Here is a 10,694-nt window from a genome sequence, read left to right as displayed (position 1 = left end):
CCCTGGTGAACAATTTCCCAATTAATAGTTCTCTTCGATTGCTCGAAAGGTTACTCATCTCGATTGATATTACGATTATATGGTTCGCACATGCTTTGTATCAGTGGCTCGATACTTTTATGGTTATAAATTATACGTATTACGTTATATTACAAAGAATATGACTTGTGTAATTTTTTATTGAAAATATATTTCAGGTGGCATTAAAATTCAACATTCAACGGCGACGTTCGACAGTGTCATATATTTCAATGATATTTTTAACCGCCGGTGAATAATCCATATAGATATAAGGTTAATCGGATACTTTGACTCGATCGTTAACATTGATTCAAGAAACTCTTGCCAAAATATGCAAAACGATTCAAGTGCTCCAACTGCAATCGTTCAGAGAGAGGAAGACCGAAAGCCAGTCATTATTTTTGGACGCAATATCGCAGAAATTCCTTGTTTCAGAAATAGTTTTCTATACGGTATCTCCAGCGGTATCGGAGGTGGATTGTTAGCATTTTTATTTACAAGTCGTCCCAAACTTGCTATGCATTGCACAATGGCTACATATTTCAATGTAACAATGGGTTATTGGTTTTATTGCCGTTATACTAGAGATCTGGATCATTTTAATGCTATCCGAATGCAAGATATATTTCAAAATGCCGCTGTGTTGGAAGGTACGGAAGAGGGGCCAGAAATTGTAATAGATAAAGAACTAGTTGATGTTTAGATATCATTTATTAATTTTGTATACACTAGTTAAATATAACAAGTTTATGTTACAATTTATTACTCGTTGCTTACCACAATCGAGCGCACGTATGTATATGTACGTTCGAAATGTATAATATAAAAGTAGGAAAACATCCTCTGTATGTGTGTATATATATATATGCGTGAATATGACGTCAAATATTTTCAAACTCGGATCTTCGATCGATCGACGAAACTTTTGTATAGGTTTTTACCATGCTTCATGTATTCTTTACACGTTTGTATATAGTTATAAATCTTATATCATCATATGTATCATCATACATTTATAAGTTCGATTAACAACAATAATATTCATTTTTTCCTGTTTTTATAAATGCCACAATAACAATTTAATAAAAATAATAACGTATTAGCATTTGTAAACACGTTTCCTGTTAAGAGTAATGACATATAAGTACGACCTTGGAAGGACTTTTAACAATAATATTAAAGAGTATGTTACTAATTCTTATTCCCCGTCATCTTTGAGAACGAGAAAGTGGTTTCTTTCGGCTCGAGCATATAAATCATATAAATTGTCGATACAGTTGTAGACAAAATATATTAAAAGTTTTTAATTGGGAATAATGTCGCAAAACGATACGAGCGAAGATGAGACCGGTTTACGAACTCCGATGTTCCTGAGGAAAGGATCTAGATGTAGTCGTGGTACACCAGGTATTATAATGGAACAAAAATATTGAAAAGCAATATTGGTATAATTGTTTTTCCTATTTTATTCAGGCACACCGTCTTCTATTTCAAGCTCTGTTATATTTGGTCCAATTCCAGACGAAGTTCTACGTGTTTGGAGTCAATTACCCGAAGCAATTCGTTTAGATCCTAGCTTAGCAATTTTTCAAAAAGAATACGATAGGATTTATCAAACCGACAGAAGGTTTATATCTAACTTGACATATTTATATATATATATATATATATATATATATATCAAAGCAATTGTATATATACATATATATGTTCTATTTTCTTTTTTTTTTTTTTATTATTCGTCTTTTTTATCACCACATTTGTTAGATGCTCCGATACAAAAAGAGATTGTTTAGTAGTAAATATGTCTCTTGGTACACAATCGGCGCCACCCATAAGGTGTTTATATTTATTTTATAATTGTAATTTGATTTATTATTATCAAACACGGAAATCGCTTAGAAATCTTTTTTCAACTAGAACGCAACAAAATATTTGCGAAGAGGATGGCACGCACGATATTACACAAGACCAAGCGCATGAAAAACAAAAGCCATTTTATCGTTACAGCAAATTAATAGCTCTTTCTTGTTGCTGGCTAATATTTACTGTAAGCATTTTAAACAGATATTTATTATTTTTACTCGCGACATATATATGAAACGTTATAGGTGATATTAATGGTCAAGAACGAGAAAGTCGAAAAAATGCATCAGATTTCCATTCCCAGCAATGAAATTCGACGTATCCTTTACCATGATAATAAACTTTTGTTCCATCTTTATATCGATTATTTCGTAGATAAATTATAATACTGTGACTTTCTTTAAACTTATTTATAAACAGATTATAAATTGCAAGGTTTAGTCGAAAGTAAGCGGATCAGCATCAGAGTAGAAGGTTCATTACTGCCTCCAATTAAAGAAAATCTTAACTTAAATTTATCAAGTCATCATTTAACGATATGGTTGAGTTCATTAATCAACGATTCGACTGGTCTACATAAATATAATATCCATTCAGAGGTAATGAATTCATGTGAATATTACTTTAATAGAAAACATTTAAATAAATAAGTGATATAAAATTAAGTATTTGAGAAAGTAAAACATATTAAAATAATTTTCAGAATATAAGCGATTTTTGGATTTTACCTGTACTTCCTGAAAATTTAATGGATTTGTTTCCTGATCAAAAGCATCAAAAAGTCTTTGAATTAGATAATGTTGATAAAGAATTAGTAGAAAATGCAATATTTATAAATTTACATACAAATTTAAAACATAGTTTTCCACTTTCAATTGCATATGATTTATCTTCGATAAATACGGACGATGGTATACCGTACGCTGCGGTTGTTTTATTTGGTCTATATGTATTGATAGTATTTGAGGTAAAAAAATTGTATAGACTTAACACATCAAATATATATCCAATAATAGAAATAATATAAATACGGACTTATTACGTCTATTTTATACTTTTAGATCGTTCACAGAGCTTTGGCTGCAATGCTAGCATCGACTATGTCTGTGGCAATATTAGCTGCATTTAATGAGGTATCTGTTATGCTTATCTATTTAATGTAAATTTTTTTTATTTCTACTTTTTATTTTCTTTCTAATATTACTAGAGACCAAATATGACAGAATTAATTTCTTGGATTGATGTAGATACATTACTACTATTATTTTCCATGATGGTTCTTGTTGCAATTGTCGCAGAAACAGGAATATTCGATTGGTTAGCTGTTTATGCTTACAGGGTATAATAATAACGTAAATTATATTATAAAAAATACGCTTTTTCTTTATGCTTCCATAATCGATAATACAATCTTTAGATAACTGGAGGTAAATTATGGCCATTAGTAAATACTTTATGTTTCTTTACCACATTTATCTCGTCATTTTTGGATAATGTTACAACAGTACTATTAATGACTCCAGTTACGATCAGACTCTGCGAAGTAATGGAATTAAATCCAGTACCTATATTAACAGCAATGGTAGTTTATTCCAATATAGGTGGTGCCATTACACCAGTAGGTGACCCACCAAACGTTATCATTGCCTCTAATCGTGATGTTATTGATGCTGTGAGTGTCATTAGCTCATATAATGTATCATAATGATTGGATTATTATCGTTTGTTAAATATTATTATCATATCATTTAACTTGTTATCAGGGAGTAGATTTTAGTACATTTACATTGCATATGAGCATTGGTGTAATATTAGTATTGATTGTGGTATATGCTCAATTGCGTTTCATTTTTCGTGATAAAGCAGTTTTAAGTTTCGATGAACCACAAGATGTGCAGGTAAACATGTTCTTCCGGTATATTATTTAAGGAAACGTATAGATTTTTCTATGCATGAAATATTTTTTTAGGAACTCAGACATGAGATAGCAATCTGGCAAAGAGCTGCGGCAAGTCTATCGAGTTATAGTAAAGATGAAAATTTAGTAAGAGAAACTTTATTAAAGAAAGTACAACGCTTACTTACGCAACTTAAAAAAAAGCTAATGACTGGTAGTGCTGCTTTCGAAAAGTATAAAACTACACTCGAAGAACTACAGGAAAAAGTATTTCAGCGTCATTATACATAACAAATACAGATATTAAAATTATCATTTTTTAATTAATAAAATTTGTATATTTTAGTATCCCATAAGAGACAAGTGGTTGTTAGTCAAATCAGGATTTGCATTAGTGTTCGTTATCACGTTATTTTTCCTTCATAGTGTACCTGGTATGAATTTATCATTAGGCTGGACTGCATTACTAGGAGTACTTTTATTACTAATATTAGCAGACAGTGAAGATTTGGATGGACTAATGGCTAGAGTCGAATGGAGTACTTTATTATTCTTTGCTTCGTTGTTTATACTTATGGAAGTGAGGAAAAAAAAATTATATTAAGTAGCATTGGTATGCACTAGTTTGTATTAATGTATAATCAATTCTGCTATTATCATAGGCTTTGTCACGTTTGGGTCTTATTGCCTGGATAGGAAAGCAAACAGAAAAAATTATTCTATCTGTTAATGAAGAATCTCGTTTGGCTGTAGCTATACTTTTAATCTTGTGGGTATCGGCATTTGCAAGCGCATTTGTTGATAATGTACCTTTGAGCACGATGATGGTAAGAATTGCAATAAATTTAGCTAAAAATCATGAGCTTAGATTGCCTCTGCAACCTTTAATTTGGGCATTAGCTTTTGGTGCTTGCATGGGAGGTAAGCAGATTTCCAATTATATATTTTCTTATTCATTATATTACTGGTATTTATTTGGTTGAATGGACGGTTGTGGTATTTACAGGAAATGGAACTTTAATTGGAGCTACTGCAAATGTTGTCTGCGCAGGAGTAGCTGAACAGCATGGATATAGATTCACTTTTATGCAATTTTTAAAGTAATCTTTTTTAATAATCGCTCCTTATCATCAGCTATTATTATATAACATTTTTTTCTTAATATTATTATACGATATTATTTAACATGATTGATTAAAAAAACAGCTGATAATACTGCAGATCTTTTAACTGACGCAAGTAATGTTGTTATATGACTCGAATGTTTGTTTTTCTTTTTTTCTTTTCTTTTTTTTTTTCAGAGTTGGCTTTCCTGTGATGATCACAAGCACTATGACAGTAACTATGTACCTAATGATCTCCCATGTTATTTTTGCTTGGAATGGAATGTAAATGTTCTCTTTTTTAGAAGTACGAAGAAATATAACTTCAATCTACACTTGTTCATAATTGTACTATTATAAGTACTTTACTGTTTTAATGTTTTTGTAACAAACATTCTTTGCATCAAGATATGCTTAATGCAGAAAATCATATAAAAAAAATATATGAATATTTTTAATAAAATTAAGTAATTCTCTAGAGAAAATAAATATTTTATATATTGATAATAATTATCATTTAAGAAAATATTTGACTTTTGATAACTCGATTTTTTCAATATCTATCAGGTTTAAGAATTAGTTGAAAATATAAATAAATATACTCTTAACCTTATAATTATCGACAGTGTTGACCAACGATGGCTTATCATTGCACAATAAAAACATGTAACTATTTATAAATATGTTTGTGCATATAAAAAACGGCAATGCATAATAGAAAAGATTAATAATGATTATGAAACCATATATTTCTTAATATAAGAAAATATTAAATATTATATATGTCAAAGATTTTATAGAAACGCGCCATAAGTTGAAATCACTCTATTGATTATCGACAATTCATTCCGTTGTCAAATCGTATAGTAAACAAAACAGAGTACGTTAATGAAAAATACCTACTGCATTATGTATTTGAATTTTTATTAAGTAATAAAAAATCAGTGCACTTTTATAATAATTGATATTTTTAGTAAAAAGTTAAATGACTTTTATGATCAACATGCCTGTCGATCAAATTCAGTATTCCGAAAGATACACCGATGATAATTATGAGTATAGGTTAAGTTCATTGATTTAATATGCTCATAATACTGTGTTTATTTCATTAATTTGTTTAAAATGTTTTAACAATACGTTTTAATTATAGGCATGTAATTCTTCCAATTGATTTAGCAAAACATGTACCTAAAACACACTTGATGTCAGAAACTGAATGGCGTAATTTAGGCGTTCAGCAAAGTCCTAGGTGGGTTCATTATATGATGCATAGTCCAGGTATGTTACTTAGATGCATAAGTATATTTATTACATATTATATAATTTATCAATAATTTTTAAAAATTATAAGGATTATTGTGTTTGACAGAACCACATGTCTTGCTTTTTCGTCGCCCAAGAATTCAGAGAGGAAAACGTGTAATGTAATAAACTAATTTTTATGTAAACAAATGTGTCATCGATATACTTATTTTTAGAGAATATATTTATATATTTATATATATATATATATATATATATATATATATATATATATATGTATAAATATGTTGCGTCTGTATATATTGTATAGAAATAAGTAGTTATCTTGTAAATCATCGTGCAAATAATCATAATCATGATTTTTATAATATAAATTAATGGTTTTTTATATTTTACAATGATAAACGTTTGATGATTGATGTAGGTTTTTTGTTCTTATAAATAATACATTGAAATTACAATGCACTACTTTCTATAATTTTTATTAAATTTTTATTAACATCTTCACTTTCGAATGCGTGATAAATATTTTGCATTTACTATGATTTTAGGTAAAGTACACGCACATAGTCAATACGTGTATCTATGTACGATATATGCATGATACTTATATCACGCAATGTCATTAACAAGAGTTTACATCGTACAAGCAGGAAAAATTAAATATGGATAGGCAATAAATAATTATCATCTTCCCATTTTTCTAATATAATATTAATTCTATGCTTTAAACAGTTCACTAATTTATTTTTATGCGTTATTAAAGAGGAGCTTTTTCAACAAGCTTAAACCAATATCCACATTCACAACGTCGTGGAGTTCCTTCGTGTAACCACATCCAGTTTATATGCGATTGATCTTCTTCGCAAATACATCCAACTATACGACTGTTAAATGCACTTGGCACCAGATTTGGACATTCTTTTGTACCAGGTCCCCGTTTTGTAACTTTCAAGTTAAAAGGATCCTGAGAATACAATAAATAATCTACGTTAAGGAATATCAAAACATGAATACGATTTTAATAATAAATAATTCAAAATAATGTTGATACAAATAATATAGTTAATGATATAATACATCATTAAAATTATAAGACACAAAATGAAAATTATTGGAATCATATAATATTAGTTAGTGCAAGAAGTTGATTTAAGTAAGGTAAAAACTTACATCGTCACCAGCTGCTTTAGCAAGTAATTCTCGTTTTTCTATTCCTGTTGCATGTTCCAATGGATCAGCACCTACAAATAATAAATGCACCTATATCTGCATTCTCGTAGAAGAAGACAGGAGAAGTTAATAATTTAAGAATGCTCAATATATTACGTAATTTGAAGATATCTAAGTAGACAGAATATAATCACTTTTTAATTGAAGAATAGATGTAAATGTATTACCATCTCTTAAATATCTTGGTGCACTGTAAGATATCGACCGTCGACATGAAAGTAAAACCGCACGCCCATAAGAACATGCCATTTTGTAGATCTCGGCCAAATCGTACCGTATACTCACTCTTCTATTCTATTCCTTTCGCCGAAAATGAACGACTTGGGACAAATGCGTAATAAAAAAGATTGGCCGCTTCACATGTCATAAGGTGAGCTACGGTGGCGCTTTGACGTAGGTGAATTGAACTATGGACGATCGATTGTAAGTTAACCTCTACAAGCTCGTCTGTGAAAAAAGGCGCCAATTTGAAATTGAACATTCGTTTAAAACCACCGTATAGAGACGTTGCGTTAAAAACGCGGGAAAAATAATGGCGTTTCTTTATCCATGGAAAAGTTCGTTAAATCTCAAAAGAAAATAAATATCTGTTTTGCATAATTTTGAATTCGGATCTAAGTAATAGAAAATACAGTTTCTTTTCTATCAGTTGGACGTTCTATCGCATATTATTTACAGAGCTTTACCCTTCTGTCACATGAAACACCGATGCACCAACTATACATCTTCTGCGTAACTTGCGCCAGTGAGCGACGGTGAGCGGCTCTTCGGACGATTGGTAAAAAAGAATTTTAGAATAATTTTAAGTGTGTTTATACGGTTTAATTCTTATTTAACATAATAATCGAACTATGATAATAACATAAATTATATTCCGATAAGGAATATCAAATAACGAGCAACATTATATTCATTTGAAATTTGCGCGTAGTTATAAACCGATTTAAGATAATATTATTATAGATGTTTAATCAATTTCCGATCCTTCGAAGCTGAATGATAATCTTCTACGATCGGACGTATTTGTATTTATATAAAAAGATATTTTAATAGTTTCACGTGAATCTTAAGAGAAAAGAGGAAAATATTTTCTTTTAATATGGACAAACCAGTTTCCTCGGATATCGTTCTAATAGCGGGCAATTCACATCCAGAATTGGCTAATTTAATCGCTAAGTAAGTTCTACTTAAATCTTAATTACATTTCCATTCTTTTACGTAAGAAGAGATAATTATCTCTTTTCTCTTCTCATTAACTAAACTGTTTTAATATATTGGTTAATGAACATTCTATGATTGTCAAGTATATATTCTTCTATTTACAATTTGACAGACAAAAGTTGTTACATTAAAGTTTATATTGATATACTTTTTATATTTAAAGTCGCCTTGGTGTAAAGCATGGTGGATGTTCCGTATATCATAAATCAAACCGTGAAACTATGGTTGAAATAAGTGATTCCGTACGAGGTAAAGATCTGTATATAATTCAGACTGGTACAAAAGATGTTAATAATAATATAATGGAGCTCCTCATCATGGCATATGCCTGTAAAACGTCATCGGCAAAAAATATTGTCGGCGTAATTCCTTATTTACCTTATTCTAAACAATGCAAGATGCGTAAGCGTGGCTGTATAGTTTCCAAACTCTTAGCAAAGATGTTATGCAAAAGTGGTTTAACACATATTATTACTATGGACTTACATCAAAAAGAAATCCAAGGATTTTTCGATGTTCCTGTAGATAATTTAAGAGCCAGTCCATTTTTATTACAATATATTCAAGAGTCTGTGAGTATAGCTTTTATTGATTTGAATATTTCTTGTAACTTAATTACTTAATTCTTCCCTTTTATATTGGATCAACATAATTATAAGACATTAATCATCTATGTCCTATTATTATTAGATACCTGATTATCACAATTCTGTAATCGTTGCAAGAAATCCAGGAAGCGCAAAAAAGGCAACTAGTTATGCAGAAAGATTGCGTTTAGGAATAGCAGTTATACACGGAGAACAAAGAGAAGCCGAATCAGATATGAATGATGGACGTTATTCTCCACCAGCGTTAGCCTCAAGAACAATGGAGGTTGGTGTAGGTGTGCCTATGCATCCTGCCAAAGAAAAGCCTCCGATCAATGTTGTAGGAGATGTCGGAGGACGCATTGCTATTATGGTGGTAAGAAGATATTCAAGAAAAATTAATACTCATATATACTTGACTTTTTTGTTATATAATTAAATATTTATTGTTATTTAATTTAGGATGATATGATAGATGATGTACAATCCTATGTAGCAGCGGCTGAAGTACTTAAAGAAAGGGGTGCATATAAAATTTATGTATTAGCTACTCATGGTTTACTTAGTTCGGATGCACCAAGACTTATCGAAGAGTCACCAATTGATGAGGTAATGCGTTACCTATATATTTAATTTTAGCAAAGTTAAATTATATATTAATATAACATTTACTTTGATCAAAACTTTTATATATTGGATTTTTATACTTTTCCCAGGTTGTTGTGACCAACACTGTACCTCATGATGTACAAAAAATGCAATGTCCAAAAATCAAAACTGTTGATATAAGCATTTTATTAGCTGAAGCTATTCGACGTATTCACAATAAAGAATCAATGTCTTATTTGTTTAAAAATGTTACATTAGAAGATTGAAAATATGTTGATAATATGTATGATTTACAGTAAATCTAAATTTAGCAAACATAAAATTCAATTTCAATTAAGTGGCTGAATTCTTCATATTATTCAGTATTGAGATAACATAAAACATATCTATGTCTTAATTGTGCATAATATTTTTATAACACAGATTATTTCTTAAAAGGATAAAATATTTTAATTACCAAAAGATGTAAGTTTATTTCTTATACTTAACATTTATAAAATTTGATAAGAGCTCAATAATTATAAATTACATGGTAAAAGATATGATAACATAATTTACATTTTTGAACTTACATCATTCAATTTAAGCGAATTTCTAATCCACTATCCATGATTGAAATTACTTTATAGTCTTACCCATAAAATCATAATTCTTTATTTGAGCACACTATAATTTACAATGAAAATATTTTATATGAATCTAGCAATTATTATTCACTTATGTAAAAGACAACAGTATTTTTATGTTTGTCATATCATTTTTATGTTGATGATGTTATTAATTTTACATTCTTAAAAATTATTATGTATTCTAGATCCAAAAATGAATAAATGTCTATTATTAAATTAAGATTTTGCGTTTAACATATAATAGCAATTTAAAGAATGGAATTAG

General features: G+C 29.4%; 5 protein-coding genes across 7 annotated transcripts; 4 read left to right on the top strand and 1 right to left on the bottom strand.

Moving 5' to 3' along the window:
* Positions 1-128: 128 nt before the first annotated feature.
* LOC124430707 (cytochrome c oxidase assembly protein COX20, mitochondrial) lies at positions 129-779 on the top strand. The gene has a single exon (XM_046977672.1). The coding sequence runs from the start codon at positions 353-355 to the stop codon at positions 722-724; it is 372 nt and encodes a 123-aa protein (XP_046833628.1). The 5' UTR covers positions 129-352; the 3' UTR covers positions 725-779.
* Positions 780-916: 137 nt separating this feature from the next.
* Positions 917-6,339, top strand: LOC124430698 (P protein). The gene is made up of 18 exons (XM_046977649.1): positions 917-1,428; positions 1,495-1,648; positions 1,789-1,860; positions 1,942-2,071; positions 2,133-2,205; positions 2,308-2,486; positions 2,591-2,854; positions 2,949-3,020; positions 3,095-3,226; positions 3,305-3,559; positions 3,651-3,785; positions 3,857-4,051; positions 4,131-4,364; positions 4,447-4,705; positions 4,791-4,884; positions 5,086-5,949; positions 6,038-6,136; positions 6,257-6,339. The coding sequence occupies exons 1-16, from the start codon at positions 1,338-1,340 to the stop codon at positions 5,174-5,176; spliced, it is 2,430 nt and encodes an 809-aa protein (XP_046833605.1). The 5' UTR covers positions 917-1,337; the 3' UTR covers positions 5,177-5,949; positions 6,038-6,136; positions 6,257-6,339.
* On the top strand, positions 5,808-6,339 carry LOC124430709 (cyclin-dependent kinases regulatory subunit 1-like). Its single transcript, XM_046977674.1, has 3 exons — positions 5,808-5,949; positions 6,038-6,165; positions 6,257-6,339. Exons 1-3 carry the CDS (start codon positions 5,873-5,875, stop codon positions 6,313-6,315), a joined length of 264 nt encoding a protein of 87 aa, XP_046833630.1. The 5' UTR covers positions 5,808-5,872; the 3' UTR covers positions 6,316-6,339.
* Positions 6,340-6,616: 277 nt separating this feature from the next.
* Positions 6,617-7,729, bottom strand: LOC124430708 (cytochrome c oxidase subunit 5B, mitochondrial-like). The gene is made up of 3 exons (XM_046977673.1): positions 7,551-7,729; positions 7,324-7,394; positions 6,617-7,117 (listed from the first exon to the last, which is right to left on the bottom strand). The coding sequence occupies exons 1-3, from the start codon at positions 7,630-7,632 to the stop codon at positions 6,911-6,913; spliced, it is 360 nt and encodes a 119-aa protein (XP_046833629.1). The 5' UTR covers positions 7,633-7,729; the 3' UTR covers positions 6,617-6,910.
* Positions 7,730-8,072: 343 nt separating this feature from the next.
* Positions 8,073-10,649, top strand: LOC124430703 (phosphoribosyl pyrophosphate synthase-associated protein 2). 3 transcript variants are annotated; one of them, XM_046977665.1, is made up of 6 exons: positions 8,074-8,161; positions 8,347-8,559; positions 8,768-9,176; positions 9,295-9,567; positions 9,654-9,800; positions 9,908-10,649. In XM_046977665.1, exons 2-6 carry the CDS (start codon positions 8,483-8,485, stop codon positions 10,064-10,066), a joined length of 1,065 nt encoding a protein of 354 aa, XP_046833621.1. In that variant the 5' UTR covers positions 8,074-8,161; positions 8,347-8,482; the 3' UTR covers positions 10,067-10,649. The 3 variants fall into 3 exon arrangements, with proteins under 3 accessions (XP_046833622.1, XP_046833621.1, XP_046833620.1); XM_046977666.1 differs by lacking the exon at positions 8,347-8,559 and having other exon boundaries at positions 8,073-8,161; XM_046977664.1 differs by having other exon boundaries at positions 8,104-8,559.
* The last annotated feature ends 45 nt before the right edge of the window (positions 10,650-10,694 follow it).

The sequence above is a fragment of the Vespa crabro genome, chromosome 19 (genome assembly GCF_910589235.1).
Source record: "Vespa crabro chromosome 19, iyVesCrab1.2, whole genome shotgun sequence".
NCBI lineage: Eukaryota > Metazoa > Arthropoda > Insecta > Hymenoptera > Vespidae > Vespa > Vespa crabro.
Note: the sequence above shows the minus strand (reverse complement) of the source record. Positions and strands in the feature narration are given on the sequence as shown.